Source organism: Schistocerca gregaria, chromosome 4 (genome assembly GCF_023897955.1).
Source record: "Schistocerca gregaria isolate iqSchGreg1 chromosome 4, iqSchGreg1.2, whole genome shotgun sequence".
Lineage (NCBI taxonomy): Eukaryota > Metazoa > Arthropoda > Insecta > Orthoptera > Acrididae > Schistocerca > Schistocerca gregaria.
The window spans coordinates 677,551,747-677,577,998 of record NC_064923.1 but is presented as its reverse complement, the minus strand read 5'-3'; the positions used below and the strand labels follow the sequence as shown (position 1 = coordinate 677,577,998).

Sequence of the window (26,252 nt, the reverse complement as noted above, 5' to 3'; positions counted from 1 at the left end):
AGTCCACATAGCGTAGTGGTCTGCGCATCTGAGTGGTAAGCAGGCGCCATGGGTTCGAATCTCAACTTACCCTATTAATATAAATGAATAATCATTGGCAACTCATGTCTTTAATTCATTTGTGCCTTAATTCATACACACATCAAAAAACGTTTTGCATCATCCCAGTTCTTAGAACCCCTGAAGATAGACGTTGACTGTGGCTAATGTATCACAGACACAGTCCACTTGACTGTTCAGGAATATCACTAAATCCGCCCAAAGAAGTAAACAACCAAGCATGAGCAGCGTCTATTAAACGGAGGGGGTCCGACAGCTGATAGTTCCAGTAATTCCACCAGGAAGAAGGTACACGGCTCGTATTGTCTGTAGTTCAACCATGCCTAGACGGTCAATACCGCGGTTCGATCGCGTCCGCATTGTTACTTTGTGCCAGGAAGGACTCTCAACAAGGGAAGTGTCCAGCCGTCTCAGAGTGAACCAAAACTGTCGATGACATGCCTCGCTCAGGCCGCCCAAGGGCTAATACTTCAGTGGATGACCGCTACCTACGGATTATGGCTCGGAGGAACCCTGGCAGCAACGCCGCCATGTTGAATTATGCTTCACGTGCATCCACAGGACGTCGTGTTACGATTCAAACTGTGCTCAATAGGCTGCATGATACTCAACTTCACTCCAGACGACCAGGGCCAGATCAATCTTTGCAACCACTACTCCGTTGCAGCGCGGTACAGATGGGCCCAACAACATGCCGAATGGACCGTTCAGGACTGGCATCACGTTCTCTTCACCGATAAGTCTCGCACATGCCTTCAACCAGAAAATCGTCGGTGACGTGTTTGGAGGCAACCCGGTCAGGCTGAACGCCTTAGACACATTTCCAACGAGTGCAGCAAGGTGGAGGTTCCCTGCTGTTTTGGTATGCTATTACGTGGGACCGACGTACGCCGCTGCTGGTCATGGAAGGCGCCATAAACGGCTGTACGATACATGAATGCCATCCTCCGACTGATAGTGCAACCATGTCGGCATCATACTGGCGAGGCATTCGTCTTCATGGACGACAAATCGCACCCCCATCGCGCACATCTTGTGAATGACTTCCTTCAGGATAACGACATTCCTCGACTAGAGTGGTCAACATGGTCTAAGACATGGACCCAATTAAACATGCTTGGGATGGATTGAAAAGGACTGTTTATGGAAGACGTGATATACCAACCTCTCTGAGGGATCTACGCCGAGCGGCCGTTGAGGGTCAACCTGGGCCAACAGTGTCTCGATGATCCTGTGGATAGAAACCCACGACGACTACAGGCATGCATCAATGCAAGAGGACGTGCTGCTGGGTATTAGAGGTATCGGTGTGCACAGCAATATGGGCCACCACCTCTAAAGGTCTCACTGTATAGTGGTACAATATGCATTGTGTGGTTTTCATGAGCAATAAAAAGGACGGAAATGATGTTTATGTTAATCTATATTCCAATTTTCTGTGCAGGTTCTGGAACTCCCGGAATCGAGGTGATGGAAAACTTTTTTTGAAGTCTGTAATAGCTGCAGGGCCAAAATGGCGTCTCTTCTTACGTGTGTGTGAGACTCCAGAAGAATTTTCTTGTTTCTTGCAGTAATACTAAGCGCTACCAACCATGCTCCTCTATGCGAGACAACAACTGTCGTTCAGGTGCACGTGGATCGGTCATAGGCAATCGTAACAAATATATGTGAAAACGCCACTTGGTATGTGAGGTAACCACAGGTGTAGTAATCCATTTTATCTGTGTCCAGACACTGTTAGGAGCTGTGCTACTCACGAACTCAATAAATGAAGTAAGTTCAAATGTTATCGTTTGAAAGCAACATATGTCAGACTGAGGAACTTTGCTAGTCGTAAAACCAGAGATATGTTATAGTTTTCAGCAATACGGTCAGGTTTCGTAGGAAGCACGTTCTCTGTGTTAACAATCCCTCACGCACGTGCGATCGCCTCTAAGAAAATTGATTCAGTTAGGGATCAGCAGTGAGGTTACAAGCCTAGTGTGAATCCTCTTAGAATTATTAGAAGTGTAGAAATAAATTACAGGGCCAGATGGAGAATCTTCATTCATGACATCAATGAACTGGAAATAAGAAAAGAAGACAACGGATAAAGCTTAATCTGAAAAAACTTTCGGTAAGTTAACAACTTTTACTGTCAACATTTATGAATGACATTTTTCATTCATTAATTGAGTAACTTTAATACTGGACAGTAAAAGAGACACATATTTGTATGAGTCACACGGTCAGGGTTATTTCCTAACGAAGCGTGCTCTCTATGTAACGCTCTTATACTTGAATTCGGTAGTCCGATAGCCGTAAAAATAGAGAAGAGTAGACTTCAGTAACAAGGGCAGTGGAGACACATTGCTAATTGTAGCCTAGATAATGACCTCAGTTCGGTGAGCAGGCAAGTCCACAAGTTCCTTAAAATTGGCTGTATCCTGCGGAAGCCATTTATTGATGATTGGATCCCGCATAGAGAGCAGATTGCTAGGTACTTTCACAAATTGCAAACATATTTACTTTAGAGGAAATGAAATTTTCTCATTATTATCATTTCACAGTCATTTTAGGAGAAATTTAACATTTTAGGAAGTTTTAATGTGAAAAACATTCAAAAACTTGCTATCGTTCAACAACCATTGGGGAGATGCATGGGGAAAATTACCAAGAGAGGTTGGAACACAAAGAAATGGACAGAGAAACAAACTGGCCTAAAGAAGTTTGCGTATGACTGTAATTTAAACAGAATGGATGGCATGTAGCCTTGGGAATGGATAGTAGACGGACCAAGGAAGTAGTTTCGTGGTTTCGAAAACGTATTGAAAGGCCGAGTAAATGAGATATTGCAAGGAATTGAACGAGGCGGTGTAAGTAGCATGGCATTGTGTCGCTAAAGACCAAACAGTAATAGGTGATAAAATCTACAATAGGTCAAATGGTTCGGTGACAGTCATTCTTTAATTTTTCTGCGGTTTCCGTAAATTAGGATAATCTCACAGAAACAGGAATAACCAGAAAAACGGAGAGCAAGCGGCAAAAAAGTTGAATATGTTTATAACACGGAAATGGTTCATTGTGTGAACACATCAAATTATTGGCTGCACAGTTCCGTATCATTTGACGATAACTGGCTATCAGACGTTTGACAGCAATTGGAACCATAAGAGAGCGAGAATATAGCTGAACTCATTTTGCTTTGTGTTTCAAAGCCGCTGTTGACTTGGTAATGATTGTAGACACACCGGCGCTGTAAACTTTTACGCGGCAGTCATAGACTGTGCGGCTGGTCCCGGCGGAGGTTCGAGTCCTCCCTCGGGCATGGCTGTGTGTGTTCGTCCTTAGGATAATTTAGGTTAAGTAGTGTGTAAGCTTATGGACTGATGACCTTAGCAGTTAAGTCCCATAAGATTTCACACAGATTTTTGTAAGCTTTCACAAACATTAAAATTCATTTAAACATCATGAGTAGCTATTGGAAACCATTGTAGAGAATTACTAAGAGACAGCCAAATACATCGGCTATGAAATTGTGTGCTCTGTTGTCAGTTGGACTAGCATTACAACGACATTTTTTCTCGCTTACAATATTAATGGCACAAACGTTTCTTTGGGATGTTATTTTCAGCATTTTTAAGGCTATAATACATGTTATCCACAGGTTTACATCTATCGTGTAAGATTTTGAACATTATTAATACTTTAGCGGATTTTAATTGATTTACGGAAACCAGTTTTTCTTCGGTAATTACATCAAACCACATAAGTTGGCAGCGGATGGTCAATTTTATGTTCTAACCTGTTGCAGGAATCTTCTCCATGCTGCAGCAACTACAGTAGCGTCGGAAGATGATCTGAGAAATCTGGGAGAAGCTGCGCAGTCACAAACAATTAATTGCCAAGTCTCTTTGCTCGCTCGATTTCTCGCTGATGCGGGAGTGTTCAAGAGAGCTGAATCTCTTTTTCTTGTGGACAAAGCATGCAATAAAACATTGATGTTGATGAGTGGTTAGTCTGTCTGAGAATCTGTGGTCAAGCGCAAATAAATTATTGAACGTTGACGCCTCCCGTTGTTTGCTATTCACTTTGGGCGAAAAGATGATATGCGTAGAGAACGAAGACAGGAATTTCAATTGCTCTCACCATTCTTGGCTGATTGGAAACTTGGCACAGCTAATTGGTGAAAGACGTAGACTGATTTAGGATTAGAGGAAAGTTTCATAGAAATTGGTACCTTGTGGAAACACATTGCTTCTTAATTGACAGCATTAGAAATATTCCATGATAATTAGAGACTGTTACTTAAGAAGAGGGATCTAAAGAACGGTGTATGAATTTCAAGAAGCGGCACGCACACGCAACGTAGACGCACGCAAAGAGACATAAAAGCTCTTAAGGAAACGTTTTGGGAATGAGTTGACCGTACAGACAGATGGTCCGGCGGGTATGTTTAGAGTTCATAATACCTTTTAGGTTGCTTAATTTGGTAAGATGACTTCGCAAGTGATAAACAGAATCGAGAGAATAGTTTGTTTGTCACTAACGGCAAATTTTCTTGCATTTGCGCGACACTGTTCATCATTCGGCACTGTGTATCGCCCTTCATATATCTGCTAACGTTTCAGCTAATACGCGTGCACTAGACAGAACTCGCTGTTCACATATCTCCAACTAAAATATCTTAAGGAACCGTAAGCTGTGTCTAGATATGTAAGGAAATATGATTTACTTGAGTTTTAACAATTTTCAAAGTTACATCAGGATCTCGCGCCTTGACAACTGGCCGTTCGCTACGAACGCTGGTAATATTTAAATCACTTGCAGTACAATAGTGGCCTTTGTTTTATCATTCAGCAGTGCAAATATATTTAGCCTGATGTGCTCAGGTGTGCTGAAAGGTAACGCCTCCGAATTTTTTATATGCAAACTTTTAAGAATTTAAAAATAAGATGACCGTTATTAACATTCTACATCTTTGGTCTTTATGTCTATAGTTTTGCACCCCTCTGTCGCTAGAGGGCTCCACATTGTAGCGTGTGACATGGTGGTGTGAAACGTATGTACACTATGTGATCAAAAGTATCCGGACACCTGGCTGAAAATGCCTTACAAGTTCGTGGCGTTCTCCGTCTGTAATGTTGGAATTCAATATGGTGTTGGCCCACCCTTAGCCTTGGTGACAGCTTCCACTCTCGCAGGCATATGTTCAATCAGGTGCTGGAGCATTTCTTGGGGAATGGCAGCCCATTCTTCACGGAGAGCTGCCCCGAGGAGGGGTATCGATGTATGTCGGTGAGGCCTGGCACGTAGTCGGCGTTCCAAAACATCCCGAAGGTGCTTTATAGGATTCAGATTAGGACTCTGTGCAGGCCAGTGCATTATAGGGATATTATTGTCATGTAACCACTTCACCACAGGCTGTGCATTAAGAACAGGTGCTCGATCGTGTTGAAAGATGCACATGCCATCCCCGAATTGCTCTTCAACAGTGAGAAGTAAGAGGGTGCTTGAAATATCAATGTAGGCCTGTGCTGTGATAGTGCCACGCAAAACAACAAGGGGTGCAAGCCCCCTTCATGAAAAACACGACCACACCATAACACCACCGTTTCCGAATTTTATTGTTGGCACTACACTAGCTGGAAGATGACTACACCGAGAATTCGCCATACCCATATCCTACCATCGGATCGCCACATTGTTCACCGTGATTCGTCCCTCAACACAACGTTTTTCCACTGTTAAATCGGGCTAGGCGTCGTTTGGTAATTACCGGCGTGATGTGTGGCTTATGAGCAGCCGCTCGACCATGAAATCGAAGCTTCTCACCTCCCACCTAACTGTCATAGTACTTGCAGTGGATACTGATAAGGTTTGGAATTTCTGTATGACATCTGGATGGATGTCTTCCTATTACACATTACGACCCTCTTCAACTGTCGGCTGTCTCTGTCAGTCAACAGACGAGGTCGGCCTGTACGCTTTTGTGCTGTACGTGTCCCTTCACGTTTCCATTCCACTATCACATCGGAAACAGTGGACATAGGAATGCTAAGGAGTGTGGAAATCTCGCGTACAGACGTGTGACACAAGTGGGGCCCCATTCTGCTCTCTCACTATGCCTAATGACTACTGAGGTCGCTGATATGGAGTACCTGGCAGTAGATGGCAGCAGTCAACACATTGCACCTAATATGAAAAACGTAAGGTTTTCGGTGTATCCGGATACTTTTGATCACATAGTGTATGTCGTTGCGTTAGAAACAGATTATGTGATCGATTTTCGGATCCAAAGAGTTCATCCACACACTGAACATCCTCTCTTTCAGCATAACACCAGACAACACACGAGCCCTGAGTTCATTGTCATCGATCATCCTCCGTACAATCCCGATTTGGCCCCATCCGATTTTCATCCGTTTTCGAAACTGAAAGAACACCTTCGAGGACTTCACTTTGATAGAGATCAAGTGGTGCAAGCGGAGGTGAGGTTGTTGCTCCGTATGAACAAATTGGTCTCTCGTTGGGATATATGTGTTCGTCCCCAGGTTGACTATGTTGAGAAATTATGTGTTCGTCCCCGGGTTGACTATGTTGAGAAATAAATGTTTGGACATGAAGAATAAAGACGTAGAATGTTATTAAAGTTCATTCAATTTAAAAAGCATTAATAGTTTTCATATAAAAATTCGGAGGCATCACCATGCCCTCGTAATATGTGAAATAAAATCAGATCAGTACTAGCCTTCGCCAGCTAACGAACGAACACTTAACTTCATCTACTTATTACACATTTATTTTTATTCTAGCTCTGTGGCTGTCTCGGATTCACATAAGCCTTGTCAGTTCCTCGTAGTGCCTCGTACACTACGTTATTTTCTCTAATCAACTCGATTTCCTCAATGTATTATGTATCTCGGCGCTATTGAAATCTTCTCAAAGCCGTGCAGGTTGTTGCTATTCTAATTGTAAATACGACACACCAATAACGTACCGGCAAGAAACGCAAAAACTTAACATTTACGTTAATTTTACAGCATATCCTCCGTTACCATCTGAAGATTTTACTGGAAAAAAAGTCATCCATTTAAGATTTACGACTCACCTGTAATTCCGTGCCGAGGGCGATGGTTCAATGATTAAATCACTTGACTCTCCTTTCTGAAGGAAAGAAATTTAAACCTATCCAGAGCTAGGTTTCCTACAATTTCTCAAAATTACTCAAGGCAGATACTGGGAGAGTGACCATTCTCCTTCCCCATCACTGTAAATTGAGGTTGTGTTCTCTGTAATGACCTAGTTGTCCACGGAACATAAAAATCCTTATCTGACTTCCTTCCTTTTTCCTTCCTTGAAGATGCGCGGTGTAACCGAGCGGTCTACGGCGCCTTGTCGCGGTCCGTGCGACTCTCAGTGTCGGAGGTGAGTCCTCCCTCGGGTATGAGTGTGTGTGTTGTTCTTAGCGTAAGTCAGTTTAAGTTAGATTAAGTAGCGTCTAAGCATTGGGGCCGATGACCTCAGCTGTTTGATCCCATAAGATCTTACCACAAATTTTCAATTTCCTTCTTTGAGGTTAAGTGGACTTCGAATTGTTATTGTGGTCTTCAGTCCTGAGACTGGTTTGATGCAGCTCTCCATGCAACTCATCCTGTGCAAGGTTCTTCATCTCCCAGTACCTACTGTAATCTACATCCTTCTGAATCAGTTTAGTGTATTCACCTCTTGGCCTCCCTCTACGATTTTTACCATCCACGCCGCCCTCCAATACTAAATTGGTGATCACTTGATGCCTCAGAATATGTCCTACCAACCGATCCCTTCTTCTAGTCAAGTTGTGCCACAAATATCTCTTCTCTCCAGTTGTATTCAATACCTCCTCATTAGTTATGTGATCTACCCATCTAATCTTCAGCATACTTCTGTAGCAACACATTTCAAAAGCTATTATTCTCTTCTTGTCTAAACTATTTATCGTCCACGTTTCATTTCCATACATGGCTACACTCCATACAAATACTTTCAGAAACGACTTCTTGAAACTTACATTTATACCCGATGTTAAAAAATTTCTCTTCTTCAGCAATGCTTACCTTGTCATTGCAGCCTACATTTTATATCCTCTCTACTTCGACCATCATCAGTTATTTTGCTCTCCAAATAGCAAAACTCATTTACTACTTTAAGCGTCTCAGTTCCTAATCTAATTCCCACAGCATCACCCGATTTAATTGGACAACATTCCATTATCCTCGTTTTACTTTTGTTGATGTTCATCTTATATCCTCCTTTCAAGACACTGTCCATTCCGTTCAGTTGCTATTCCAGGTCCTTTGCTGCCTCTGACAGAATTACAATGTCATCTTCGAACCTCGTTGTTGTTGTCTTCAGTCCTGAGACTGGTTTGATGCAGCTCTCCATGCTACTCTATCCTGTGCAAGCTTCTTCATCTCCCAGTACCTACTGCAACCTACATCCTTCTGAATCTGCTTAGTGTATTCATCTCTTGGTCTCCATCTACGATTCTTCCCCCCCCCCCCCCCCCCCACGCTGCCCTCCAATGCTAAATTTGTGATCTCTTGATGCCTCAAAACATGTCCTATCAACCGATCCCTTCTTCTAGTCAAGTTGTGCCACAAACTTCTCTTCTCCCCAATCCTATTCAATACCTCCTCATTAGTTACGTGATCTATTCCCTTATCTTCAGCATTCTTCTGTAGCACCACATTTCGAAAGCTTCTATTTTCTTCTTGTCCAAACTAGTTATCGTCCATGTTTCACTTCCATGCATGGCTACATTCCAAACAAATACTTTCAGAAACGACTTCCTGATACATAAATCTATATTCGATGTTAACAAATTTCTCTTCTTCAGAAACGCTTTCCTTCCCATTGCCAGTATACATTTTATATCCTCTCTACTTCGACCATCATCAGTTATTTTACTTCCTAAATAGCAAAACTCCTTTACTACTTTAAGTGTCTCATTTCCTAATCTAATTCCTTCAGCATCACCCGACTTAATTCGACTACATTCCATTATCCTCGTTTTGCTTTTGTTGATGTTCATCTTATATCCTCCTTTGAAGAGACTGTCCCTTCCATTCAACTGCTCTTCCAAGTCCTTTGCCGTCTCTGACAGAATTACAATGTCATCGACGAACCTCAAAGTTTTTACTTCTTCTCCATGAATTTTGATACCTACTACGACTTTTTCTTTTGTTTCCTTTACTGCTTGCTCAATATACATATTGAATAACATCGGGGAGAGGCTACAACCCTGTCTCACTCCTTTCCCAACCACTGCATCCCTTTCATGCCCCCCGACTCTTATGACTGCCATCTGGTTTCTGTACAAATTGTAAATAGCCTTTCGCTACCTATATTTTACCCCTGCCACCTTCAGAATTTGAAAGAGAGTATTCCAGTCAAAATTGGCAAAAGCTTTCTCTAAGTCTACAAATGCTAGAAACGTAGGTTTGCCTTTTCTTAATCTTTCTTCTAAGATAAGTCGTACGGTCAGTATTGCCTCACGTGTTCCAACATTTCTACGGAATCCAAACTGATCCTCCCCGAGGTCCGCATCTACCAGTTTTTCCATTCGTCTGTAAAGAATTCATGTTAGTATTTTGCAGCTGTGACCTATTAAACTGATAGTTGGGTAATTTTCACATCTTTCAGCACCTGCTTTCTTTGGGATTGGAATTATTATATTCTTCTTGAAGTCAGAGGGTATTTCGCCTGTCTCATACATCTTGCTCACCAGCTGGTAGAATTTTGTCATGCCTGGCTCTCCCAAGGCCGTCAGTAGTTCTAATGGAATGTTATCTACTCCCGGGGCCTTGTTTCGAGTCCGGTCTTTCAGTGCTATGTCAAACTCTTCACGCAGTATCTTATCTCCCATTTCGTCTTCATCTACATCCTCTTCCATTTCCGTAATATTGTCCTCAAGTACATCGCCGTTGTATAAAAATTCTATATACTCCTTCCACCTTTCTGCCTACTTTGCTTAGAACTGGGTTGCCATCTGAGCTCTTGATATTCATACACCTGGTTCTCTTCTCTCCAATGGTCTCTTTAATTTTCCTGTAGGCAGTATCTATCTTACCCCTAGTGAGATAAGCTTCTACATCCTTACATTTGTCCTCTAGCCATCCCTGCTTAGCCATTTTGCACTTCCTGTCGATCTCATTATTGAGACGTCTGTATTCCTTTTTGCCTGCTTCATTTACTGCTTTTTTATATGTTCTCCTTTCATCAATGAAATTCAATATTTCTTCTGTTACCCAAGGATTTCCAGCAGCCCTCGTCTTTTTACCTACTTTATCCTCTGCTGCCTTCACTACTGCAACCCTCAGAGCTACCCACTCTTCTTCTACTGTGTTTCTTTCCCCCATGTCCTTAAATTCCCACCTTTTTGCAGTTTCTTCAGTTTTAATCTAAAGTTTTTATTTCTTCTCCATGGATTTTAATTCCTACTCCAAATTTTTCTTTTGTTTCCTTTCCTGGTTCAAATGGCTCTGAGCACTATGGGACTCAACTGCTGTGGTCATCAGTCCCCTAGAACTTACAACTACTTAAACCTAACTAACCTAAGGACATCACACACATCCATGCCCGAGACAGGATTCGAACCTGCGACCGTAGCTGTCGCACGGTTCCGGACTGCGCGCCTAGAACCGCGAGACCACCGCTGCCGGCCTTTTCCTGCTTGCTCAATATACAGATCGAATAACATTGAAGATGTTTCCGATAAAATTTCCGTGGGACATCGCGTTGCTCTCGTCGTTCTTATTTCTTCGTGTATAGCATTTGCATGCACTACGTAGTCTCTTTAATTTGTTATACTACTTGCTTACACATCAAATACAAGCGGCTGTGTGAGGAAGTTACGCTGTTTTCTACACTTATACCTATGCCATACAATCCACAACCCACCTACCAGTGTTTGGGGGAGCTGCCTTCGCTACAACTGTCTTTTGCTCCCTTTCCTGTTCCACTGGCGAATGGCGCGTGGGAAGAATAATTGAAGGGAAACCTACGTATTAGCTCTAATTTATCAGATTATATAGTTTTGATCATTTAGCGAGATGTAATTGAGTGGAATAACACGATGACTGACTCATCTTGGAACGCACACTCTAGAAATTTCATCATCAAACCTCTCCGTGATGTACAGCTCCTCTCTTGTAACGTTTGCTATTGGAGTTTCTTAAGTAAATAGTAATGCTCCTGCATCGAATAAACGATCCCCAGACCAAACGTTCCGTTTTTCATTTTAACTTCATTATATCTTGTATTAACCCCTTCTCATGAGAGTCCCAATGTGATGAACAATACTCAAGGATAGGTCGAACAAGTGTATTGTAAGCCACTTCTTCCGTGGGTGAATTGCAGTTCCTTAATGTTCTTCCAATGAATCTCAGCCTTGCATCTATTTTTCTGCAACTGATTTTTTGTTCATTCCATTTCGGATGGCTACTCTTTGAGTCCTAGGTATGTGTTTTGCGGTAATTACTGTTTCTAGAGACTTGTCGGAAATACTTGACTTTTCACATAGTTATGGGTACTATGTTCCGTTTATTTACCTTCACGGTAGCTGCCAGCTACTGCAATGATCATCGATGATTTGCAGGTCTTCCAGCAAGTCGCTAAAGTCTTCTGGCATTGCTACCTTCTCATCTGCGAAGAACCTGTTAGAGACTCCGACATAGTCCTGTATATCATGTTACAAACAATAACGATCTTATCATACTTCACTGACGCATTTCCAAAGTTACTTTTATATGTGTGGATTTTGATCCATTAAGAACGATGGTTTGAATTCTATCTGCAAAGAAGTCCCGTAGCTAATCACTGTCAGGTAAGCACTTGGCTCTGAGCACTATGGGACTTAACATCTGAGGTCATCAGTCCCCTAGAACTCAGAACTACTTAAACCTAACTAACCTAAGGACATCACACACACCCATGCCCGAGGCAGGATTCGAACCTGCGACCGTAGCGTTCGCGCGGTTCCAGACTGTAGCGCATAGGTAAGCGCTGTTCAGTCCAAAGACATAGCTCTGCACTATAGATTATTCTGTGCAAGTTTCTACATCTCTGTTTACGTACCGCAATCCACATCCATTTGTATGGTTCACCGTAGTCAAGTCACGGTTTATATCTACCATTTTTACCCCTCACACCTCAGTACCGCATTAGTTATTGCTTGAGGCTTCATGATATGTCATAAATGTCTTTTCTCATCAGTTAGATTCACTACTTCATTAGTTATCCGATCCTCGGACTTAATTTTCAAAATTCTTCTGTAGTGCCACGTAAATTTCTTAACAACTTTTTCTATTTTTCAGATACGCTCTTCTTACCGTTGCCAGTCTGCATTTTATATCCTCTCTACGAGTATTCGAGTTGTTGGCAGTTACCTTGCTACCTAACCGGCAAAATGCGTATACTACTTTCAGTGTCTCATTTCCTAATTTAATTTCCTCGGCATCACCTGAGTCAATTCGACTTCATTCCACTATCCATGTTTGTATTTGTTTATATAATCTTATAACATGATTCTTTCATTTCGCAGGAACCAAAACGGGTCTTCCCTTATGTAGCTTCTACCAGCTTTTCCATTCACCTGCAAAAACTGATTTCAGTTTTTGAACCATGATTTAAGAAACTGTTGTTTCTGTAACATTCACATCTGTGAGCACTTACATTTTTTTATTAAATTATTACGTGTAAAACATTTCGCTGCCCGCCTAGATATGCTCCTGGATGCTTGTAGACAAGCTTAATAGCAGCGAAGTTGATTACGTATGCATATTTTTCGTTGCATTGATTTCTAATTTGTTGCCCATCTATTACTGCTACCTCTGAACGACCACGGCATTTGTGTTCTCCTCGAGCTTCACTCTAGAGCCGGAAGACACTACGACATGGCTAACAATGGCACGAGCAATCACTCTGCCCTTGTGTTTTCTCAGGAAGGAATGTATCAGTGTATGCTTCTACTGGACCCTAACACAGGTTTTGCTGCGCTTACACAGTTGCAGTGAGCCGCTGAACTGTTTGACCTCTAGAATAGTGGAGCTAAGGCGGAGAAATTTAGGGAACCAGACTCGCGATTCTATGTGTTACAGTCAGAGGAAGAATTCAATAATTGTTACTTGAACAATATGAATAACGGCTTTACTGAAAAGAAAAATCTATAAATCCTTAATCTGCCTTGCTATAGTAACGTAATTTTCACGCAACATCAGATGTTGAAGACTGAACTGAAGAAAAATGTGTTGCAGGAACGCACATTGATTCTGTTTCACGTCAAGTCCTTCACCCATATTTTACTTCTACTCTCTTAAATATGCTTTAGTAGTGCGTTTTCAGATATTTCTTGCTTTTTGACACATCCTCTTTCCTATTACATTCTAGAATAACGTCACCTAGATTATTGGTCTATATTCTAACAACCCTCATGTTTAATTAAAGAACTCTCGGAAGTTTGCTCTCAGTTATATAGGTGACTCATGGATGATTATTGCAGTGTGTTTAATAAGTGGAGAAAGATGTGATACTTTGATTATATGAGGATTCTATAAATAGCTACTGATCAAAAAGGCTCTGAGCACTATGAGACTTAACTTCTGAGGTCATCAGACCCGTAGAACGTAGAACTACTTAAACCTAACCAACCTAAGGCCATCACACACATCCATGCCCGAGGCAGGATGCGAACCTGCGACCGTGGCTGTCGCGCGGTTCCAGACTGTAGCGACTGGAACCGCTCGGCCGGCAGCTACTGATCACTTAATTACTTTGTCATCCACGTACGTATTCGAAACAATCATTTTGTGAATATCTGTTTTCCTCCTGAAGCAGGAATAATTTATTATAAAGCAAAGAGTAAATTATTCCTCCTTCAGGAAGAAAACAGACGTTCACAAAATGGTTGTTTCAAATATATACATGCATAACAATGTAATTAAGTGATCAATAGCTAATCAGAAAATATCCATACAGTCAACTTATGACATGTTTCTCCCCTTATAAAACACACTGTAGTAATCATCCATTGTTATATAGGAAAGGTAATTGCGCCATAGCCGGTCCCAAGCCCGGTTGAGAAAGGAGCAGGGAGAGGAGTAAAACCTCTTTAAAAGACTTCGGTTCACCTGGCCTGGATGACAGGACCCCTTGCCAGGGAAATGGTGAAGACCCCAACGGCAGTCAAGACGGAGGTGATGACCGTCGGACGGCGGGACTGGCGGAAGAGGCGACCCCGCTTTCAGGGCTGATATAAAACCTACAGAATAAAATCCAAATACGACTGTTCTAGGCCTAGCGGTTCTAGGCGCTACAGTCTGGAACCACGCGACAGCCACGGTCGCAGGTTCGAATCCTGCCTCGGGCATGGATGTGTGTGTGAGATGTCCTTAGGTTAGTTAGGTTTAAGTAGATGTAAGTTCTAGGGGACTGATGGCCTCAGAAGTTAAGTCCCATAGTGCTCAGAGGAATTTGAACGATTTGACTGTTGCAGTATCAGGTGGCGTTCGGTCAGCGTCTGTATCCCGCGTGAGGGGCAACCGAAAAGAAAAAAAATCTGGGACTTTCTGTCTGAGGTTTAAATGTGAATTGGCACCCACCAGCTACCCAACAACTGTGTCAAGTAGCTTATGCATGATGGAAATTTCTCCAAATGGAACTAACCCACGGGGTAATCTTGGAAGGAAATCCTCCGTCGTAGAAAGCGGCGCAACTGGGCCACCGGATTTTGGGGAGCCCGGAATAGCACGCAAAGTGAAGGACTCACAATGCTCTGGAAGTCCCCCACGTAATTTAAGAACAGAAGGGAAGTGCTTCTTTGGCACTCCAATCATAAATTCACTTTTGAAAATATGGAAACAAAAGAAACAATTAAAATATTAGACAAACACCAAATAGAATTCTTGGTTCTTCAGGAAACTAGATTTGGTGATGAATACATCACAGAAGCAGAGGGACATAGGATTCTCAGAGGAACCAAAGGCTGGAATCCGATGGGCAAAGGCATTCCACATTTAGGAACAGGGCTCATTGTAAACAGAACAAAAGTAAATTCGGTCACCGATTTTTGTCCCCCGAGTGAATAGCACTCTATTCTTACTCTGCGACGTGCAAATAGGGTTTACATGTTAATAAATTGTCATGCTCTTATAAATGCGGACAATGAAAGCAATCAAGATAAAGTTTAAAGCTTCTGGAAGTCACTGGAAGTAGAACTATCAAAGGTTCCATTGAGGATCGTTAAAATTTTGTTAGGAGACTTCAAGAAAGGAAGTTCAGGAAAACTGTCAGAGACTATCCAGCACACAAAAGAACAAATAAAAATGGGGAAAAAGTAATATAACTATGTAGAGGTATCAACCTCAAATTAATGTCCATAAATTTTAAGAAACTGCCGAGAAACAGAAAACTTGGAAATCACCTAATACAAACCTGAGAGAATCTGAGATTGACCAAGTAGCTATATCTTTTAACAATCAAAAGGAAGTCATGAATCTAAAAGTTAGATAGCGTGTGAATATTGAAACAGATCACTACCTAACCACAAAAAAATGAAATTTAAACTACAAACAAAATTCCAAGACAAGGACGTACGATTCTTAAAATAGATACAGAAACTTTAAAAGTGAAGAAACAAAAATTTCAGGAAACGCTAAATATAAAGACTCAGAAGTCTAGGAGCAGATTAAAATAAAATTAGTCAAAGCAGCCCTTGAAATAGCACCACTCAAAAAGCACAGATGGTGGAATAAACGGCGCGAAAAGCATTAGTACTTAGAAAAGAAGCCTGGCAGAAATGGTATTCCACAAAAAGAAGAGAAGACCTTATCAACTTTAAGCAACAAAGGTCTCAAACATTAAGAACCATAAGAGCAGTCAAAAGGAAGTTTGAAAGAAACCAGCTATCACTAATTGAAGAAGACTTCCAAAAGAACAGTACTAGGAACTTGTAAAAAAGTTTTAAACAAATCCTCCAAACGTACCAAGACCTACCTTATTTTTCAAGGATGAAGCCCTAAACAACAAAGGAAACTGTGAAATTTTAGAAACTCATTTCAATAAGTTGTTAAACTGTGATGAACCAAGAGCAAACTTTCTAGAATAAAATCCAGGATAGAGTCACGCAAACTCAGAACCGCCCAGCAAGCATGAAATCCAGAGAATCGTTAAAGATCTGAAGAATGACAAGGCCAACAAGAAGGATTCAGTAACTTCTGAAATGTGAAAAATTGCAGGTATGGTCACAGTCAAGAAGCTATGTAGAGTGTTTCAAAAAATATGGGAAAAGTGAAGCTATATCAGAAGATTGGAAAACAGCATTAATTTATCCAATCCACTAAAAAGGACGTAAAGCTGACCCACAACTATATGGGAATGTGCCTCCTTCAAGTGACTTACAAAATTCTTTCAGAAACATTACAGGCTGTACAGCGAACTGGATCAGCAATTAGGAGAGTATCAAAGATGGTTTTTAAATTTGAAATTCCTAATCAGGTTAAGAGAAATGAGATCTAAAAGCATTTATACACTGAAGCGCCAAAGAAATAGGCATGCGTATTCAAATACAGAGATATCTAAACAGGCAGAATGCGACGCTAGGGCGGCAATGCCTACATAAGACAAGTATCTGCTGCAGTTGTTAGACCGGTAACTGCAGCTACAATGGCAGATTGTCAAGATTTAAGTGAGTTTGAACATGGCGTAATAGTCGGCGCACGAACAGGACCAACGACGACTGAAGAGAATTCGTCAACGTGATAGAACTGCAACCCTGCCGCAAATTGCTGAAGATTTCTGTACCGGGTCATCAGCAAGTGTCAGCGTGCGAACCATTCAACAAAACATCATCGATATGGGCTTTCGGAGCCAAAGGCCCACTCGTATACCCTTGATGACTGCACGACACAAAGCTTTACGCCTCGCCTGGGTCCGTCGACACCAACATTGGATTGTTGCCTGGTCGGACGCGTCTCGTTTGTAATTGCATCGAGAGGGTGGACGTGTACGCGTATGGGGCAAACTCATGAATCCATGGACGCTACATTCAACAGGCGACTGATCAGGCTGGTGAGGGCTCTGAAATGATGTGGCGTGCGTTTAGATGCGACTCTGACAGTTGACACGTACGTAAGCATCCTGTCTGATCACCTGCATCGATTCAAATCCAATGAGAATTCAGACGAACTTGGGGAATTCCAGCAGGTCAATGCGATATCCCACACATTCAGGATTGCTACAGTGTGGCTCCAGGAACACTCTTCTGAGTTTAAACACTTTCGCTGCCCACTAAACTCCCCAGACATGAACATTGTTGAGCATATATGGGATGGCTTGCGACGTGCTGTTCGGAAGAGGTCTCCACCTCTCGTACTTCGGATTTATAGACAGCCCTGTACTATTCGTGGTGTCATTGTGTTACGGCACTTCTGCGTTTTCGTGGGAGCGCTAAACGATATTAGGCACCTTCACCAGTTTCTTTGGCTCTTCAGTGTATAACATTTGTAGATTCCAAAAAAGCATATTATTCAATTGACAGGAAATTATTTAGCACCTTAAAAGGATATGGAGCTGACAGCAAACCAGTGGCAATCATAAAAGACACACTAACAAATAAAAAAAATGAGAAATTAAATGTTTGGGTTGAACATTTAAGGTTTTTCAGATCAAAACTGACGTAAGGCAGGTAAATAAACTGTTACCACTGCGGTTCAATTGTTTGCTAGAAAAGGTAATAACAGAAGAAGAAGGAATTAGAAGGCTCACAATTGGGAGATAATCTGATCCTAATTGTCTGGTTTTTGCAGATCACCTTGCGGTCTTTGTAGAATCTGTAGTAGATGCAGTAATGCAGGTAAATCTCTTACAAGTGCTAGCTTCAAAATCAGGCCTACATATATCTTTTGAAAAATCGGAGTACACAACAGGTGTGAAGGAGGCACTGAAATATATGGAAGCTGATTACAGAAGAATAAAAAATTTAAATATCTAGGTGAAGTAGTACAATGAAGTGCTTTAGACAAAGAAGCTAACCTAGCAAGGGCAAGGACAATGGAGACAGATTTTCAAGTAACAAGACCTGTACAACAAGAAATCTATTTCCATAAATGCCAAACTTCGGCACTACAGTATTGTCGTGAAACTAAATGCCTTTATGCATTACAAATGCCTTTATTTTAACAGCCAAACAACCAGGTAAAATAGAAAAGATGGTAAGGAAAATAATCAGGAAAATCTTGGGACCAAAGTATGAGAGTGGGAAATGGAAATTAAGAAGTAATAAAGAGGTTTGTGAAAAAAATGGAGCGAATATCAGATAGGATGAGGAAGAGAAGAGTTGCGTTCTATGCACACCTAAAAGGCTAGATGAGAACAAGTTAAGAGAAAGAATTTTTAACTTCTTTGACAGAAACCCCTAAACATGGACATGGACAAAAGAAGTTTAAGTAGACCTGAGAGAAATGGAATTAATGAAGGAAGAAACTGGAGAAAGGGGAAGGTTTAGAGTAAAAGTATCAGGTTTCAAGGGCTTCCATGAGAAAACAAAGAAAAAAAAGTTCAAATGTGTGTGAATTCCTAAGGGACCAAACTGCTGAGTTCGTCCGTCCCTAGACTTAAGCACTACTTAAACTAACCTATGCTAAGAACAACAAACACACCCATGCCCGAGGGAGGACTCGAACCTCCAGCAGGAGGGGCCGAGCAATCCGTGACATGGCGGCTCTAACCACGCGGCCACTCCACGCGGTTAAACAAAGAAAAGATAGGTGCAATGTAGACAGATGAAAGAAGAGAAAAACATAAGGAAGAATGAAAAGGTACTGGAAAGATATAAGAAAAAAAGAATACATAAGTTATTTCATGTATTACTTAGTAGGCCAAACAAATTTTCTAAAAGGAAGGAGAAAATTGCCATTCAACAACTGAAATAATGAAGCCATTACGGCTGTTAACTGCCAAGGTTTTCCGCTTGTCGTTTCCGTTTCTGAAACCCAGTTGCAGCATAGTTATGGAGATGAGTGGACAGCCTTGTCCCTTCCAGTTTTTGGTACGCATTTTCTTTGGTGGTGTGTGGCAGAAAGACTACTGATAGGAGAGTGGATAGCTAGTAGTGGTTGAATAAACCTTATGTAATGGTTTACTCTATAATATTTTGATGTTGTATGCAAATTTACGGAGGATGGCGATAATTAGCATTCTTCCAGTCATAAGTCGTCTCTTCTAAATTGTCGCTGTAAATGCAATATGGTGCCATGCTCCATTTGGTGCTGCAAGAACTGCACCATCATTACTTGAAAAAGGTTCCAAAAGATAGGCCATATGGAGTGGTTGCTCTACCTAAAAATATGAGGCATGAATATACTGTGACTGCACTGTGCACCACATTATGAACTGCACTACATCTGAGAAGTAAAACTGCTGATATTTTGTTTTGTAAGTTATTCTGTAAGAGGAAAAACTGACAACTTTGAAACGAAAGTTTGGTGATTGTTTTTGACCTTAATACAATAATAATAAATTGTGAAATGCGTTGCATGTTTTCTAGTCACCTTCAATTTGCATTTCTTAATTCCCGTCTGAAAGTCTTATATGTTATCTGTAAAGTTAATTGCACTTAAAGGTAAACTAGTGTGGTTCATGTAAGAAAGTGAACACATGCAAATTTGATGGATCGCATTGTAACAGTATTTCATTGAAATAATTCGCTTAGTTTCTCGTGTTGAAATTATAAAACTGCCTCACGTCCATGGCTTTGGATAAGGTTATTCTCACGGAATAAAGTCTTACCATTGGGCTGAAAGTTTCAGTATAGTCCATGACAATCTTCTATTGGGATCCTCTCGCAACGAGTCGAGCTTTAAATCTATCCACAGCTCACTGTCGGGTATTTCTTATTTTTTGGGGAGATACTCATGATATATGTTTCATTAAGATTAGTTGCATGCATTACTTCTTGCATCTACATCTACATACATATCCCCAAGCCAACCTACAGTGGGTGACAGAGCGTACCCTGTCCCACTAGTCGTTTTTACTTCTCCTGTTTATCTTATCTTCGTGGTTCTTACGCTAAATGTATGTTGTTGGCAGTAGAATCGTCCTGCATTTAACTTCAAAGGTCAGTTCTTCAAATTTTCTCAAAAGTGTTCCTCACACCTCTCCTATTTTTGAATTGACACGCACCATTGCATCTTGCTATAACATGAGTTCGTAAGAATGAGTCACATTTGCAAAATTTACATTTAAGTTCTCATATGTAACATGCTTTTTGATTTTTGCCCTGTTTCATAGGCTTCTTCCTATTTAATTCTCGGATTCTGGACCATCTTCATTGACATTCTGTTTAGTACAGTTAGTTTCAGAATTTAGTTCTTCTTCAGGTGACTTAATTTCCTCTTCTTCTGCCTGAATAAGGCTTTTTTTCTTGAATAGTCCGTCCACCTCCAATGTTCTCAGAGATTAGGAATGGTTCACATTATTTCTTGACATTTATCTCAGACTGACAGTCCTTTTATAATCTGCCAATGGAAAAAGATCATGATGTGTTTCAACTGGATGTTTATGGGGAAACCAAACACAATATCCTTTCACCTCTGTATAATATCAAACAGAAAACCTTTATACTTGTGTTTTAAGAAGTACACAGCTCGGCAGTGGAGCTAGTCACCCTGAAACAAAAGAAATTACTGCAGACCTCTACCTGAATTGACTTGCGTAGGGCCATACAAGTCACTTTGAGCCCAGGGAATTGTCTTAGTTGACTAGGAGTAGTCCTCTTCATTAAATTTGGAACAGTTTGAATAAAAGCACCTTTGGTTTATAGACACCTGAATGAAACTCAAAGTTAATTTACATTTATCTCTTACACAATCAGTTTTATGAAACGTTTCCAAATAGTAATGAAGCTGTTATCTTTATAATAACCAAAATGATATGTAAACTAAAAAATATATCTATGGACTCAAAATGCATCTACTGTATGGAATCGACGATACACCAGTAGGCTAAGGAAATTCGGCCTGATGACCAAAATTGACCATAGTGGACTCTTGAGGGTCCTAGCTATTCACTTCGATGATGGTCTGGTTGTATTCAAGTCTAGATAAATCATCAATTTGTTGCTGAAAGATTTAGAGCAGGGAATTTCATGTAACTATGAGCAATGCTAGTCATTATTTCGGTTTGCAAATAGAGCAGTTTCAAGATGGCTCTGTCTCCTTAAATCTAGAGACACACACGAGGACAAGGGCTGTGTTCAAATGGTGCAACGGGGAGAACGCCAATGCAATGAAAATGCCTGCTAGTTGTCGTAAAGCGTACTCTAAGCTACAATTCGTTTTAAAAATAATCAATGCTCCACACTGTCTATCAATGGAAACCAGACGTGACATCACTTTTGTACTGCCAAATTCTAGTCAGCAATTCAAAAAACCAGAAAAGACCATTTGGAATGCTGCGAAGTGGATCTTGAAGTAAATAAAGGGAACAGTCTCTTACAGCTTATATTATTCAAGGAGGGGGAATATTGTTTGTCCGCTTTTAGTGACTCAGACAATGAGTATATGTTCTTACTCGAAAATCAACCAAAAGTTTTTTTATAAACATACTGAAGCCCCATACTGTGGAACTCTCAGATCCAGTAAGTGGTAGCATTGTCAACAACGGAAGTAGAATATCTAGCTTCCTGTGAACCTATAAAAGAATGCATATGGATTCAATCAATTTTTCAGAATATTATATTGCTAAAACAAATAACAACCTCCTTGTATGTGGACTATCAAAGTGCCATCCAGTTAATTAAGAGCCCTGAACATCGTAAATGAGGAAAATGCGTAGATATGAAGCATCATTTTTGTAATGGCGACCTCTGCCAGCGAATGTGTCAGGATGACCAAATGTAGCAGGAAGACACCAAATGTAGTGGGTGATGTCAGGAGGTGCAATATTAAACTCGGCGAGAACTTTGCAAGTGATTTATTGTATTTTAGCTACAGTGTCCTTGTTCTTCTTGGTCTGCATCACAGGGCCCCACAATGCTGAGTAAGCACCCCAGCGGCCTGTGCAACACAATGCTGTGTTGTGCCAGCCCTGGCCAGCCTGCTGATTTTGATGATATCAGGATGGCTGGCTCGGCGGCCACTGTCCTCGATGTCTCCGCGCTGCTCCACTGGGAGCCGTTGTGTGGCCAGCTGACAACCACAAGATTCCCGTACCGCACGTCCTCACTAGCATGGTCCGAGTCGCGGTGCCAACAAGTGACTCTGATCCGGCGTCCGAATATGCTGACCTCACCTTGGGATGTCTCCAGTGTGTGTAAGGAGCCGAGACGATTGCCTGCAGTAGCAAGCCAAAGAGTGGCCAACTGTTGGCTGGTTGTGGACCTTACGTTGGCTTCAGGTGGTCGAACCAACGACCTGCCATGGACTGTTATGCTGGCACTCCGTCTGTCACTGCATGTAGCACGGTGGTGTGACACTCCCCACCATCCAGGAGAGCTGTCACACTTGAATGCATCTAATTAGAAAACGGCACCTATTTATACTCAACTGTGCTCCTCTGCTTTGCCAAATGCGCCACTTTGCGTCACGAATGCGTAACACTTAGGGTGCCAAGTGGCCCCCTTCTGCCTGTGACTTGGGCCATGAAAACAGCTGTGTGTGCCTTCTATGGCAGTTCTACCACTGTGGCCTCAATTTCTCTTCGCAACTGCTGGTATGCATCTCACTTCAATCTGGACTGCACCTGGCTGTAACTTGTGCTCAGGGTACCACACAAAACTAACTTTCCCTATCCTAACTGGTGGTGCCGCTACATTTTATACGAGCAAAATTCAACTTGAGCTTATTCAGCTCAGAGCATGTCAGTTAAGAATATCAGCAAACAGATATTTTCACTAACATACACATTAGAAGCAACTTTGATAAATTAAGGCACCTTCTCTTTGTTGCCACATACTTAATATCTTAGATGCAAAACACAATGAAACTTTTGAACACTTGTTAATTGAAATGAGAGTAATGTATTAATCAGATAAAATCGTTTTGTTTTGTTTGTTTCTCCAGTAAACGTAAATAGTGCTACACTTTTAAATTTACGTTTCAGTTGTTTACTGAAACTTACACAGAGAACTTATAATAGTAACACCGGGTTGTGTGGGTGATTTTGTGCTTTATGTATTATATTTTTGTACTTGTTTTGTAAATAAAACTTTGTCATTACGCTACAGTAAATATCAGTGCTATTTACAAATAACTGTAACTCCCTTGTCACATATGTAAACAATTTTTCGAAAATATCAGACTAGCTCTTTGTTCACTGCACGTATCCATGTGCCTGATTGCCAAGGACATTTATGAGAGACATGTGCTTTAACTCAAATACTGATGCAATACTTTACCTGTCCATATCTTCTTAGTTAAAAGGTAAGAATAGACTTGAAATAGGTTTTGTTTCATTTTATTCCATTTGCCCATACTTCCTTTTGAAAAGTGAACAGCTAGTTAAAATAAATGCATACACCTACCCATTGCACAGCAGCATTATCGTTTTATTATATAAGCCGTTGCCCAATAGTGTGATTTAATTATAAAAATTCACACACACACACACACACACACACACACACACACACACACACACACACACACACTGTGCTGGAGTGTGAATTATTTCAGATGGCAATGTAGCAATGTGATTTACTTCAGGCGTCGTTGCAGAGCAGAAAAGTCTTCCAATGTGCAGATAACATTTCTAGTTGCAGGGCCACGATGAAGAATTATTCGTTGTTGAAACATAGGACATGTGTCTAATCCCATATAGTTCCACAGTAGAATCAAGAACTGTGAAGGCAGTAGTATATGGCATTTCACACTACAAAGTCTTAAATGTAGGAAGGCGAGTTGTTGAGTAATGTGTTTAACAGACGATAAATTATCGTTATTGAATTGTTGATTATTAAATGTAAGGACCAAATGGAAAATTTAAGTTTTCAGTCTAACATCATAAAGTTTCACATAATAAGCATTCAGTCGTTTAGTTACACAGAATTAGTCTCAATATATGAATTCCATATGTTACAACAAAACATAGCAATTGTTAATAATATTTCACAAGCAACAAACTTCAGCCACTAAATTCTAGCTCACAGTTATTAGGTTATTTTTAGAAAGTATCACAGTCACATTTCACTATAGAAAGTTTCACATTATAGTAACAATGACATGCATAAAGATTATGCTGAACATTCGATTTAAAAGTTACACATAAATTAAATACGTGAAGGAAGCAGTAAAGAAAAACAAGAAGAAGTTAGGGGAGGCCTTTAAAGTTGAGCATTAAGAAAAGAAAAATTTAAGCCTTGCCCATGATATTATAAGTCTCAGAACGAGCTAGGGATACTGAAGATATACAAAAAGAGTAGCACGAATAGTGATTGGTTTGTTCAACTCATGGGAGAGTGCTGAATGCTGAATGCTGAAAAATCTAAACTGACAGGGTCCTGGAGAAACAAGCTAAGTTTCGAGCAATCGCCTGCATAGAAAATATCAAGCACCGTTGACTTCAGTGATTTTCAGAATATTGATATTAATATAGATGTAAAAAACAGGAGCACTTTTAGCTGTTGCTGGACACACCATTTCTTAACTGGCTAGAATCGTTCCCTGACATGCTCTACGACGTGCACTTCTTTATGTACACTGAATTCATATTAATTTTATACTGATACAATTATACTCAAATTTTTATTTGCACAGCTCATTGAAACGGAATTTCCTTTTGTGGTTCATCATGACAAGGATTACAATAAAAGGATTTGCTGAATCTATTTTCAAATGGTTATTAACCACTACAATAACCCGCATCCTTACGAAAATACACACTATTTATGTCAACATGCGAGAGAGAAGGTAGTATTTGTAACCTTCAGCTGTTTTCAGTACGAACCATTCTACAGGTTAATAATAATGAAAATCATCATTGGGGCAACCTGATTAGGTACATACTTTTGATACTGATACTGAAACATGTTTTTCAAGTTCGAAGCCTTCTGGTGTCTGATGATGGCAGCAGCCAGATAGGCGTAACGAACAAAGAAACTTATTGAGTGATATACAAAGTTTTAGTCAGAAAATAGTCTTCAGTTTGTATGGTATTCTGTAGTTGCGTGCAATCAATTGTTTCTTATTCATTTTTTGGACCCTTTTGATTGTTACAGTTAATTCTTGAATGAAATATGTAATTTTCATCTTTCAGGAAGATTCATGGTCAGTTCTTCCTGACAGTTGTTCATTCTTGTGAAGCTGTTCTGCATTGTCTGTATACATACACATTAACAAATGTCCTCATCAATTATAATGAAAAAAAAAATAACAGACACAATAATATTTAAGCATTATACACGCACAGGTATGTAGACAGTATTAGAAGCCTCATAGATGAACCATAAAAACATACAAATAGTTTACACAGAAAGATAAATAACATACACTTCAACATTCAGTTCACTATAGAAATAGAACTGAAAAAACAACAAATTACATCGTCCTCAAAACCACAAAATCTAACAAGAAACACAGCTCTAACTTTTTCAGGTAAGAAACAGCAACAGATGTGATGTTACACACGAAATCCAAAAATGTCAGTAGTCGTCCACAAAAAATAAGGTATATGTACTGTGCAAAATACCATGAAGCAAAAAGAATTATAAAAAAGAACTCAGCATGATTATCAACATAGCACAAAACAAGTATGCTCTAGTAGACAAAAGTAATACTGTAGTGATAATGAAAGGACTACATGGACAAAAAAAGAATTGTTATAAGAAAATAAATTTGAAGAACTAAAGTCTCACTCAACCAACAGATTCCAAATTACACTGAAAAACATACTAAAAATGTTCAAAAACTTACTCATACAAACACAGAAATGAAACTAAGTAAAAAATTGACCAGCACAAATGCTCAGAAGGTAGCAAAAAATACGTGTAGACAATTTTCCAATGAGAGCAGTTATTAATTTCAGGAGTTCTTCCACATAGTACATTCCAAAATTTGTGTTCAAACACGAGTACTTAACCAAACATTTCAAACTTGTGAATAACAGAAGTTTAAAAATATGCTAAGTATTCACCAAAAAAAGAGCATACACAAATCTCACCGACTGCATAATTAATATAC

The 26,252-nt window shown here is 40.4% G+C and overlaps 2 protein-coding genes across 2 annotated transcripts in view; one reads left to right on the top strand and one right to left on the bottom strand.

Annotated features, from left to right (window-relative positions):
* LOC126267993 (odorant receptor Or2-like) overlaps nt 1-3,895 on the bottom strand; it is a 62,330-nt gene extending 58,435 nt beyond the window's left edge. Inside the window, exon 1 of the mRNA XM_049973356.1 lies at nt 3,845-3,895. Within this exon, the coding sequence (XP_049829313.1) occupies nt 3,845-3,866 (22 nt within the window). The 5' untranslated portion in view covers nt 3,867-3,895. The remainder of the gene's footprint in view (nt 1-3,844) is intronic.
* Nucleotides 3,896-4,455: 560 nt separating this feature from the next.
* On the top strand, nt 4,456-23,306 carry LOC126267130 (uncharacterized). The gene is made up of 2 exons (XM_049972053.1): nt 4,456-4,489; nt 22,101-23,306. Exons 1-2 carry the CDS (start codon nt 4,478-4,480, stop codon nt 22,596-22,598), a joined length of 510 nt encoding a protein of 169 aa, XP_049828010.1. The 5' UTR covers nt 4,456-4,477; the 3' UTR covers nt 22,599-23,306.
* The last annotated feature ends 2,946 nt before the right edge of the window (nt 23,307-26,252 follow it).